Source organism: Aristolochia californica, unplaced genomic scaffold (genome assembly GCF_029961685.1).
Source record: "Aristolochia californica isolate CCGP_79_NKW_82.1479 unplaced genomic scaffold, dmAriCali1.0.hap1 SCAF_16, whole genome shotgun sequence".
Classification (NCBI taxonomy): Eukaryota; Viridiplantae; Streptophyta; class Magnoliopsida; order Piperales; family Aristolochiaceae; genus Aristolochia; species Aristolochia californica.
Genome location: NW_027181837.1, coordinates 20328844 through 20341184, shown reverse-complemented (window position 1 = coordinate 20341184; position 12341 = coordinate 20328844). Strand labels below are relative to the sequence as shown.

The 12341-nt window shown below is 40.7% G+C and overlaps 2 protein-coding genes and 1 long non-coding RNA gene across 4 annotated transcripts; 2 read left to right on the top strand and 1 right to left on the bottom strand.

Moving 5' to 3' along the window:
• The first annotated feature begins 427 nt into the window (after nucleotides 1–427).
• LOC137953847 (F-box/kelch-repeat protein At5g60570-like) lies at nucleotides 428–3772 on the top strand. Of its 2 annotated transcripts, XM_068801369.1 has the most exons (4): nucleotides 428–1112; nucleotides 1206–1409; nucleotides 2144–2307; nucleotides 2668–3771. In XM_068801369.1, the coding sequence occupies exons 3-4, from the start codon at nucleotides 2159–2161 to the stop codon at nucleotides 3521–3523; spliced, it is 1005 nt and encodes a 334-aa protein (XP_068657470.1). In that variant the 5' UTR covers nucleotides 428–1112; nucleotides 1206–1409; nucleotides 2144–2158; the 3' UTR covers nucleotides 3524–3771. The 2 variants fall into 2 exon arrangements, with proteins under 2 accessions (XP_068657470.1, XP_068657469.1); XM_068801368.1 differs by having other exon boundaries at nucleotides 2144–3772.
• Nucleotides 3773–7217: 3445 nt separating this feature from the next.
• Nucleotides 7218–11302, bottom strand: LOC137953370 (alpha-glucosidase-like). Its single transcript, XM_068800739.1, has 5 exons — nucleotides 11084–11302; nucleotides 9838–10538; nucleotides 9498–9728; nucleotides 8756–9402; nucleotides 7218–8475 (listed from the first exon to the last, which is right to left on the bottom strand). Exons 1-5 carry the CDS (start codon nucleotides 11299–11301, stop codon nucleotides 7588–7590), a joined length of 2685 nt encoding a protein of 894 aa, XP_068656840.1. The 5' UTR covers nucleotide 11302; the 3' UTR covers nucleotides 7218–7587.
• On the top strand, nucleotides 9236–10666 carry LOC137953371 (uncharacterized). The gene is made up of 2 exons (XR_011112377.1): nucleotides 9236–9319; nucleotides 9585–10666. It is a non-coding gene; the product is annotated as an uncharacterized lncRNA (long non-coding RNA).
• Nucleotides 11303–12341: the final 1039 nt, after the last annotated feature.

Here is a 12341-nt window from a genome sequence, read left to right as displayed (position 1 = left end):
GTCGTCCACGTGGAGAACTATTGGGGTCCCACCGATTTGGACAATCAAGATCACGTCTTGAGGAAGACAAGCTCATCGGTAAAATTACTCCGCGCCCCCCTCCTCGGACCAAAAAGTAAATCGTGGTTCTTTTATGGGCATTTCTGTAATTAAAAATTCTTTGTCTACGATTCCTTATCCAGAAAGACTGACAGCGGGGCACTTCGAGAAAGGAAGAGCGAGGCGCCTCTCTCGATTTCACATTTCTCGTTACCGTCACGTGCGACATGAATTTCCTTTTTATTCTTTAAATAGTTTTATTACCTTTTTTACCTTTTTCTTTGTTCTTACCGCGCCGTAAACATTAAAATAAGAACGAAGATAAAATAAAAAGCAGGAAAAATTGGGACTGGCCTTCTCCGAACAGCTATAAGAGAGCTGTCACGAATCCGACGAGAAGTGGAGGAAATCGTAGACTTCTCTGCATCTTTGGCTCTTCTTTTGTTTCTTGAGCTCTGCGAGTACTTGTTTCGGTGTTATGGACTTTTGAGCTGATTGGATTTCTCTCCGGCGGCGAGAATCTGTTTTCCCGATCGGATTTGGGCGAATTGGAGGCCGAATCCGCCGGGGGAGTGTGATTTGCCCGTTCGTCGGCCGGAGGAGGTTTTGATTTTCGGCGGAGATCTTTCAATTCGGATAAAAGCAGAGGGATAGGGACCTTGGTGAGGCTTATCCTGTTCTCGTTTAACTCTGCCAGTTGCTCATTGCGGACAGTCCAATATTGGGCGAATTTTGGTGTTGCAAGCTTCTCATTTGGACCTGTCTGGTGTGATTTTCCTGGAAAGAGAATTCGATTGGATTGAAGCAAGGTTAACGTGCGCCTGATCGGTGGTTTGGATCGGGTTTTAATGCGGGGGATTCGGATGCATAGATAGCTTGGTGTTGCGTCTTTCTGACTGAACGAATCTTCGATTCATAGAGAATCCAGTACTTTTTGCTGGTTGATCTTACTTTTGTGCATGCTGATTCGATGTATTAGGAAGTCCTTTTGTCTATTCGTGAGTTGTATCAGATGAAAAGAGTACCTTTTGAGGTCTTTGGCTTCACATGGGAGGATTCTGTTATAAGCAGAGGTACTCACCGTGTGCTAGTGTTTCGACAATTTCCTTTCTGCAGTTTAGGTTGATTTTCTAATGTTTTGCATCGCTAACGAGTGTCTCTGGCAGAGAGGTGGAGGATTGTTCGCAATGACGTGAATTGTTGGGAGGATTTGAGTCTGCATTGTATAGCTTAGTCTACAGGAGTAAATTTCCATGAATTTGGCGTAAATGTTTAACTCGGAGAAGCCTTCTCGGCCACTGATATTTTTTCAACCGGACAAATGGAGTTCTGACTAAGTATGAGCTAGGATGTTCTTCTGGAGTGAGTTGGTGAGTTGTTGTATTACATACACCAGGCTGTTTATGCTCTTCTATTGTCTTCTTTCTTATTCCGAATTTGCTTATTTGTTTTGGTGAAGGCGATTTGTTAAAGAGTTCTTTGGGAAGATGCTTTGCTTTGTTATATTGGACTCAGAACTCAGAAGAGGGAAAAACACCTCCAGTTTTTATTCCTTTCAATGTAAAGCTTAGTTTGTGCCGGTGAGGCCTTTTCATTTCAATACTGTCGGCAGACTCTGGTGCTTCAGCAGAGATGGAGGAAACTTGTTTCTGTTTGTCTAATTTTATTTTAAAGTGATAAACGAGTTTCGTTTTCTTATTTCATTTTATTCTGTTTTTTTGGTAGTCACAAGTGAACTTGGAGCATTTGATTTTTATTTGTTTTTGTTTTCTTGTTTCTGGAGATTACTAGCGTTTCTTATTTGGTTTGCTAGGTGATAACTGATTGCTATATTTAGTAGATGGATGGGTGTTGAAGCAATATGGTCGGATGAGCTTGTGACTAATTGTGTGCCTTTTTTTTTCTTTTATTGAATAGATGAAGTTAAACTCTGAAGTCGTTGGTCGAAGTTTTCTTCTTCTTCTTCTTTTTCCTTTTTGCTTTTTTAGAATGCAAAATAATATTGGTTAAGCTATGTATGTTATACGAATTTGTGCATTGCTAATAATATGATATTCTATTCTCTTTTGGATCTCTAACTTCTCTTTTATGGCCTTTTTTTCAGCTTCACAAAGTCTGAATGGTCTTCAGGTATTCGTTTGAAAAGCTTGAAATAAATAAAGATAGTTCAGATAGCAAATTGGAACTCATGTCTGCTACTCAAGGGTGTGTGCTCTCACAAAGTCTCTGTTCCTTTGACCGAAGCTGTGGATTTTCCCAGAAGAATTGGTACTTACTGATCTGTCTCTTACTAGCAAAGCATGGAAGCTGGCTAAATGGCATCAGGAAGAACATTTTTGACAAAGATATTTGTATTTCCACTTTGGAGCATATTGTGCCAAAGAGGAGCAGGTCTAGGGTGAGGGCACGACCAGGGGGAGATTGTGATGGTCAAGCATCAAGTGACTGTCTCCTCCCTGGTCTTCATGATGATATGGCACTGGATAGCCTTGCCTGGGCCTGTCGATCTGATTACCCTTCCCTTGCCTGTCTGAATAGAAGGTTTAATTTATTAATTAACAGTGGATATTTGTATAAATTGAGGAGGCAACTTGGCATTGTTGAACATTGGATATACTTGGCATGCAGTTTGATGCCTTGGGAAGCTTTTGATCCTATCAGGCAGAGGTGGATGAGGCTTCCTAGGATGCCTTGTGATGAATGTTTTTCATGTGCTGACAAAGAGTCTTTGGCAGTGGGTACACAGTTGCTTGTTTTTGGGCGAGAGTTGTCTGGATTTGCCATATGGATGTATAACTTGGTGAATCGTAGTTGGTCCAGATGTCCTCTCATGAACTTACCTCGTTGTCTGTTTGGCTCTAGCAGCCAGGCAGAGATCGCTATTGTCGCGGGCGGGAGTGATAAGAATGGGCAGGTGTTGAAATCAGCTGAACTGTACAACTCTGAGCTTGGTTGCTGGGAAGCTCTGCCAGATATGAACTCGCCAAGAAAAATGTGTTCCGGGTTTTTTATGGATCGAAAATTTTATGTTATAGGTGGCATGTCCAGCAATACAGATTCTCTAACTTGTGGTGAAGAGTATAATCTTGAGACACGGACATGGAGGAGGATAAGAAACATGTATCCACATGGCAATAGAGCCACCCAGTCTCCTCCTTTGGTTGCTGTGGTGAATAATCAGCTGTATGCTGCTGATCAATCCACCAATCAGGTGAAAAAGTATGACAAGGTAAATAATGTATGGAATGTTGTCAGGACATTACCAGTTAGGGCTGACAACTACAATGGTTGGGGCCTGGCATTCAAGGCATGTGGGGACAAGTTGTTGGTGGTTGGTGGACACAGGGGGTCTGAAGGGGAGGTCATTGTGCTGCATTTTTGGCGTCCTGAGGATGGTCTTGCTGGAGAGATTGACTGGGATGTTCTTTCGGTGAAGGAGCGGGCAGGTGCCTTTGTGTACAATTGTGCAGTGATGGGTTGCTGAATATTTGCTTCAACTTGTTTATGATGGAAGCCAATTCTCATTATCAGTTTGGAGAACAGCTTTAGTTAATCTGGGTACTCTGTTTGTGCACTTGTGATTGATAGCTTCTGTACTTTTATAACCATGGTGACATCCATGTTTCTTCTGCGATTTCTTATGGTTTTCAAGAGATGAAAAAAAAGGGCATTGTTTAACAAAAAAACTCTCTTTCTTAATTATTTTATTTATCAACAACAGAAAGTCTAAAATTGATTTATTGCTTGTACTGTGAAAGAAACCTTCTCTGTTGTCTGTAGAATTTTTCTCTTTTTTTTTTAATGGATTCTAAGCATTTCAATTTGGCCTTTTCTTCTGGTTCATGCCACCGCTTGGATGACTTCTTCATATCCTTCACTGTGGTCATGACAAGCTACACCATGTATAGTCTGGGAAGAATGCTTTTCAATTTGTTTTTTGCTATTAGCATATGAAACAATGATACTTTTACCACAAGCATCAGAAATTTGAAGACATATGGTAACTCCAAAAGTAATTGAAGAAATCTATGAAGTTGTAAGCTCTCAAGAGTAAACCTGGGGAAAAGGTTACAATAAACCATCAGCATGTTTTACATCAAATCTAATGGATCTAAAATATGCCAAGTAATGCTTTACTGATTTGTGAAGTTGGGTCTAAGGCCCATCCCAAAATGATAATCCATCTTAGGAAACCTCTTTCGTAACTAATAAATTTAACATATTTGTTCTCACTAATCCATGTGGGACTATTCCTTAACACTCCCCACCCTCATGTGTAGGCCCTTTGGGTTCTTACATGTAAATAATTTAGGTAGAGGCCCACATAGGAGTACCTGCTTTGATACCATGTGAAGTTGGGTCCAAGACCCATCCCAGAATGACTGGTCATCTCAGGAAACCTCTTTCCCAACTAATAAACTCAACATATTTGTTCTTACTAATTCACGTGGGACTATTAATTAATATGACTCATTGTCTACAAGCATAGAAATAAAATTTATAGAATTTATGATCTATAAAAGAAGAAACGTTTTGACTCAGATAATTGAAGTCGAACAAAAAATTCACATATATAACTAACAAGTATAGCCATAAATGTAACTAATAAAGATAGGTGCAACATACCAAACTTATGGAAATTATTTCTGTGATGCATGTCTTCAAATTTTCTTCCTTTTCTCTCTATCTCTCTCTCTCTCTCTCTTTATTTATTGAAATGTCTTCTTTGTTTTCTTCAATTCATGCCTTTTGCCAGGTGGCATTGTTTAAACATCTGCACATTTTAACTGCTCCTCTGCTAGACAAGCATTTGCACTTCCCTCACCTGTGAATTTTATTACTTTGACGTCATACAAATTGAAGAAAATTTCCTTTTTTCTTTCATGTCTTTGTGTTTTCTGGTATGGTATTTGAATCATTATTTAGGTTGAGACTTGAAAATAAACTAATAATTTCCTATACAGCAGTACTTGTATGATCATCTTTCTTTTCTGAAAATGTTATAGTTCATTAATCCTACATACTTGATACAAATTATTGATATGTATTATGTCATTTTCTTCAAGCGACAAACTTTGAAAGTTAAGCTCTTTCAACTAAACTTTGAAGAATCTTTCAGATACAATTTTGGTACTCAATGTTTGAGTAATTGATAGTTTAATTGAATTCCATATTTTTTTATTTCCCTAAAAGTGTCTACCTAGTGAATTATGTGGATTGAAATTTTTCAGCAGGATAGCTCCTTTTGCATAGACGTCACACTTTAATATTCTTTACTGGCATTTATGTGTGGCGGTATTTCCGTGTGGTCTTTTGAGTAAAAAAAGATGAAAATGCAGAAAACAAGAAAACTTTTTTTGAGAGTAGTTTCTAACAACTTGAGGAAAACATAGAAATTTATTCTTGAGAATGTATTTGCTATGGTGTTTTGTGACAAGTCTGCGATGTTAAACATGTCTGTGTGAGTTATGGGAGTTTTGATGGAAAAATTGTTGTGTTGTACTGGAAGTTAATTTAGCAAGTGTACTCCCTTGCCTTCTTCTACCAGTGTTATTATAGAGAGTAGCAGCTAGGCTTTAGTAAAAAAAGATGAAAATGCAGAAAACAAGAAAACTTTTTTTGAGAGTAGTTTCTAACAACTTAAGGAAAACATAGAAATTTATACTTGAGAATGTATTTGCTATGGTGTTTTGTGACAAGTCTGCCATGTTAAACATGTCTGTGTGAGTTATGGGAGTTTTGATGGAAAAATTGTTGTGTTGTACTGGAAGTTAATTTAGCAAGTGTACTCCCTTGCCTTCTTCTACCAGTGTTATTATAGAGAGTAGCAGCTAGGCTTTAGTAAAATTTCTGTAATGAATACTGGACTCTGAATTGATTGCCATGGTTATAAAAGAGCAGAAATTGACTGACAATTAGGCTGTCTAGAGGTTTGATGTTGCAGCCTGGTGCTGATCCTTGGTTGGTTAGTCTGATCTCTTGGGAATCCAAGGTATATTATTCTGCATTACAAAAGAATGTTTTTTCTTTTCCTTGTAAGAAGCTATTTCCGAAGGAAACTACTTTTCAATTCCCCCATTCAAGTGTTGTATTTGTGATGATCTTTTACCAATTTGGAATTCTTGTCTTATGTCTCCTTTATTTGCTGCCATTGTGTTTTGTCATTGATTTAAGTTGAGAATAAACCAATACTGTCCCAATCAGCAGTATGACTATAAACCAATAATCACATTCTTATATGATATTGCCATGTTTTATTAATGTGACAAACATGATAAAATTATTATTGACAAGAATCGAAGCATGACAACTTTGATATGTAGCTCTTTTTTAAATAAACTTCAGATAATCTTTCAGATAAGCTTTATTGGCATTTTCTTGTTAATATGGAAACCCATGCTTTGAGTATCTAGTTGGAATTCACAGCTATTTCTTGGAAAGCCTGTTATGTGAACTTTTTCTGTTTGGTTACAAGCATCTTGATGGAAACTGGTGTGTGAGGGGATCAATTGATAATCAGTCCATTGGGAGTAAATACTGTAACCTCAAATCTGGCCTTCTTTCAACCAAAGTGAATTTGGCTAGATATGCGTTTGAAAGGTTTCTGCAATCCTTGGCACTATCCCAGACTTTGAATTGGGTGTCACTTGTACAAAAGTGCATCGAGTTGGTACACCTTTAAGCTTTCAAGAGAGTGATGTTGGAGCCTGGTGCTGATTCATGGTTTGTCATGTGATGTTTGGGTAACTGAAGGTACTAATTTTCTCACTAGAATGATTTTTTTTTCTCTTTTCTCCATGCTATTTCTAATTGTGGTGTGAATAGCCTCTTTCAAATTTTACTTGATCTCAACTGGTTTAATTGAATAAACCAAGAGCAGATAAGTGAAACCAGAGGAAGGGCCATTGCTTGTAAACCTCAATTCTAGATGCGAGTGGAAGGGCTTTATAAATTTACTGAATACTGAGGAACTATCTACTAAAACAAAGCTATGTGATTTTTATCATTTCAAATTCCCTACTTAGACTAGCTGACTGTATCTTTTCTATGTTATGTTTATAGGATAGTTTCTGTTTAGATCTTTAAACTTGGCGTTGGCAAGAACCAATGGTGACACAGGCAGAGTTCGGATTCCATTCAGCTCCATCTAACTAGACAATCTCAGGGCAAATGGGGCAGAGCAAAGAAAATCAGCTATTAGAGCAACAAGGGAGTATTCTGTACCAGTGGGCGTCTTCATTTGTGTGATAGGACAAGAAATTGAAGTTCAACCCAATCATCTTAAGGGGACAGTGACAAGTGAGGAATACATATATTCAGCAAAGCCTGAAAGCTTATTCCAAGCTTTGTATGTCTAAACGTATGGCCACTTTCACCGGGGAACAAACCTGGCTGATACATATAACATCTTCTGCTTGCGTAACTTACAGAACGAAGCTGTTGCCAGCAAACTGAACTCGTCTTCCACCTTGAGAAACCGAGGAACTTCTTTATTATATCTTGTAATTTACTATGCAACCTGCGTTGCCAATTGCCCCTAATGGGCACTTATTGTGGGCTAAATGTTAATATCAGGCTGAACTCCTCTCCTATGAGAATCCGCAACCCAGAAACCTCTACAACTGCGAACTTTTCATTCTGGCCTTGAACTTTGGTAACAAGTGATCTCCCTATGAAGCTCGTCTGATTTCCATGCAAGATGACCTTCGGGGCTCCTGACTTCGTCTTCACGCCCAGAAAGGTCACTTTATGTACTGTCCATTTCTGAGTCACAGCATATTTGCCGTTCATGACCTCTGACCTCACGCTAACCTCTAAACCCTTACCTTTACCATAAAACTTGACCATGCTCCATTTGCCTCCATCTCTACCCATCTCAATCTCCTCTCCGTCATCCAGGAATACCTCCCCTGTGGCTGCTCCACCTTGATCTAGCACCACTACAAGATGGAACCCAGACTTCCGTGCATCTTTTGTGGTCATGGCGCTCTCTTGCATGGGGAGCACATTGCCTCCCCTAACGTGAACATTTATGGTGTCTGCTGGTGCATCTAAAGTAACAAATGTGCCTGAATTCACACTCACCAATTGGGAGTAGTTGAAGAGATTGAACCAATTCCCTGCAGGAAAGTATGCGTTTACGGTGACTGCTCCTTGCTCCAGGACTGGTGATACCATTATGCCTTTCCCGATCAGGAACTGAGAGCTGATCCCGTGAGTATTTGGATCTTCTGGGAAGGAGAAGAACAATGGCCTCGCCATGGGGATCCCACTAGTGTGTGCTTCATACATTAGTGTGTAGAAGTAAGGTAGTAGCTGGTACCGGAGGCCTAGTGCCTTCTTAGCTGATGAGGCAACTGAGTTCCAGAGATAGAGCTCTTGTCGTATGGATCCCTTGTCTGAATGATCTCTTGCAAAAGGATAAAAAGCCCCCAACTGCAGTACAACAGTAAATAATATTAATTTTTGGATCCAGTTTGTTTGAGGGATTAAGAGAGCTGATCTCTTTGGTGCGATCATGATTAATGGCTATTGCACCAAATCGTTTTTTTTTTTAATTGGGTAGCTTCTCAATTTAACCTAACATATGCAAACCCTGATTGGCCCAGGAAGTCCTTGCCATTGATTGATGTACCCTCATTTCGTTTTCTCCAGCAGCGTGTGCATAGACGCGTCCACCCACCTAAGATTGCTGTTGAAGTTAGAAGTCATGTACCTGGATCCATCTCGCACAGAGCTCCTCCGTGGTATCTCTGGCGAATCCGCAGATGTCAGCTCCGACCATCGGAATCCCATACATACCCGAGTTCAAAACGGAAGAAATCGAGTAGGCGAGATCGTCCCAAGTTGCCGCGTTGTCGCCCGTCCAGTGAGCCGTATACTTCCCGGACCCCACGAACGTGGACCGGCTGAGCACAAACGCCCTTTTACCAGTTACCTGAATCAGAGCTTTCTGGGTTGCCCTTGATTCCAGAAATCCGTAGAGGTTGTGTACGTTGTATTCCAAGACGCCGCCGAAATGAACAGCAGAAGCAGGGACCGTTCGTTCGATGATGGGTCGGCGAGCACCGGAGTTGTTGATCTTGTAAGGAGGGTTGTCCTGGGCGGAGTTCCCCAACGGAGGCGAGGAGATGAAGTTTGAGACTTCGTTCATGTCGATCCACAGCCCGTCGAAGGGGAGCACCTTCCTGAATTTGTCGATTTCGCGCTTCCAGAATTCTACGGCGGCCGGGTTTAGAAAATCCGGGAAGTAGACCTTTCCCGGCCAGACTTCTCCAAGGTAAGGGCTCCCACTCCTTTTTATGAACACATCCGCTTCCTTCCCTCGCAAAAATGTACCGTACGTGGTGTTCACACTGATTCCTGTAATTTATTTTGTTCAGAGTTGATCCCTACCCAAGGTAATTAACTTACAGTTGTGGAGTGTTTGCAAGTGATCTATAGCAAAATTGTTTTACCCGGATCGAGGATGAGTACATATTTTTGCCCATTTTGATGAAGCCTATCGACAAATTTCTTCATTCTGACTGGTGGAAAGTTGACAGGGTCGAGAGTGAAATCCTTGTAAGCGTCCATATGATCAATATCCGTCCACATGACTTCCAGAGGAATTCCGGCTTTAGCGTATCCGGCCACCACGCCTTCGAGATCAGCTATGTTCTTGTATCCATACCGGCACTGGTGAAATCCTTCCACACATCCAGAGGCAGAGATGGGTTGTTGAGTTGATGATCTAACCTTTGGAGGACACAAGAAGAAGACAGAATAATGGACTGGGAATCAAGTCCGTTAACTTACCGAAAGACCAGTACGGCATTGGAGCTGGCCGACCAATGAGCTCGGTATACTGTCCGAGGACGGATTCCGGCGTCGGTCCGGCGAAGAAATAAAAATCCAGTACGCCTCCGATGACCTTGTAAGTCACGTACGATCCGCCATACTCAACGTCCATGCCGTTACTGTTAAGCAACAGAACTCCGTGAGTATCGCCGCTAGGCGCCCGTACATCGATGTAGAAGGGATGGGAACCGTAGAGATTGAGGTCGAGGTTGAAGCTCGCAATGTCAGCTGCCCACATGGTGAGCGTCTGCTTATGCGCCAACCGGAGCGTCTTTTTGGTGTGCTCTCCCAGGCCGTACAATGACGCCCTCTCCGCCGGCAGCGCTGTCGAGATCTCGAGGTACTGGTCCTTGAAGACGAGGCCGGCGCTCGAATTCTCCGGCGAAGTGCCGAAGAGGGTCTCCCCGGTGGAGAGACGAGAGATGGAGAACCCGAAGGGAGAGGAGGCGCGGAGGGTGAAGCTGAGGTCGGCGCCCGGAACGGAGAGGGTATACGTCTTGTCGGAGGAGACCTTTTGGTTGTCCATCAGGAACTGCCGGTCACTCAAGTCCAGCTTACGGGGAGTGGCGACTGACCGGGGAATGATATCTTCCGGCACCTCCCATCTGAGGTGATCGGCGTCGCTGATTTTCACTCTCAGCGTCTCTTTCGTCTCGAAGCTGTATGCGAAAGCCGTAATTAAATCTCGTAAAAAGACAGTACTACCCCACTAAATACTGGCAGTGGCATGGGGTATTATGAATACTGATAGGGAATATTATAGACATTTCACATACTTTCTGTTTTATCAAGTGGACTCACTCTCTCAGCCTCAGCCATGGACCATATGTTTCCATTGACTTGTTTGATGTGGAGAGAAGCAGCCAATCAAAACAGTCTAAATGATACTAGAATATAATCCGATTTCGAAAATCGGATTATAAACTCCAGCAAGCCGGCGAAACCAACAGCGTTCGAATAATATGATCGAACCGATTTTTCCGATCACAGACGAAATTCGTATTACAATCTAACTGATTCGTTCAGCAAACCAGAAAAAAGCAAGTTCAACCCGAACTGTTTGATCAGATAATGATCTCCACACCTGACATTGGGGCTTCTTCCTCATCAATCTCTGTGACAGATCTTCCACATAATAGATATATCCTCTTTCATTTTTTTTCATCAAGAGTTACAGTAAACAGAAAGTGTTATCTTTTCTCACCTGGCGTAGAGCTGGAGACGGGGGACATCGTGGCCGTAAGTGGCCGTCGGCTGGATGAGGCGGAGATCGGCGGTCAACGACTTGCCAGAAGGTTGAACCTCGACTGATCGGAGGTTGTAACCGTGCCCGACTGGGTCTCCCCGAGAAGCAGCGCCGAAGCAGCCCAGAAGTGGAAGAGATAAGAAAAGAACAAGGTAGGCCTCCGTCCTCGCCCTCATCTTTCTTGGATTCCTAATCTTTCTTGTTTTCTTTGAAACCCGAGGCCTTTTTATACTCTTCGATTATGAGTCAGTAATTCAAAAGATAGCGTTCATACCTCTCTCTCTCTCTCTCTCTCTCTCTCTCTCTCTCCCACCATCACTTCCTCCCACCATCAGAAGATGAAGAAGATGTTGAAGAATGGATAGAACGCATATTAGATTCTGAATCTTCGTTCTTAGACACAGAAAAACTTTATTTAGAAATCATTAATATTAACCATAAATATAAATGCAATCTTCAACAAATTATAGATAAATTAGACCGGTTAGAATAAAAGCTACTAATATAGATAAAGAAGATTTTAAAAAACACATAACTGAATTATTAAACTTAGGAATCATTAGAAAATCTATAAGCTCTCATAGATCAGCAACTTTTATTGTAAGAAAACACAGTGAACAAGTTAGAGGAAAATCTAGAATGGTAATTAATTATAAGAGACTAAATGATAACACAGTTATAGATAGTTATAATATTCCGGATAAAACTCAGCTAACAAATAGAATTCAAGACAAAAAAGTTTATAGTAAATTTGATTGTAAATCAGGATTTTGGCAAGTTAAAATGCACCCTGATAGTATAGAATGGACAACCTTTACCTGTCCTGAAGGTCATTTTGAATGGTCAGTATGCCTCTTGGATTAAAAAATGCACCTGCAATATTTCAAAGAAAAATGGATAACATATTTGGAAAATATGATACATTTGTTTTAGTTTATCTAGATGATATTTTAATTTTTAGTAAAACGATAGAAGAACATATTGGTCATCTTCAATTAGTTCTTGCTGAATTTATGAAACAGAAAATGGATAACATATTTGGAAAATATGATACATTTGTTTTAGTTTATATAGATGATATTTTAATTTTTAGTAAAGTGATAGAAGAACATATTGGTTATCTTCAATTAGTTCTTGCTGAATTTATGAAAGAAGGAATCATTATTAGTAAAACAAAGGCAGAATTATTTAAGGAATATATAAAATTCCTTGGAGT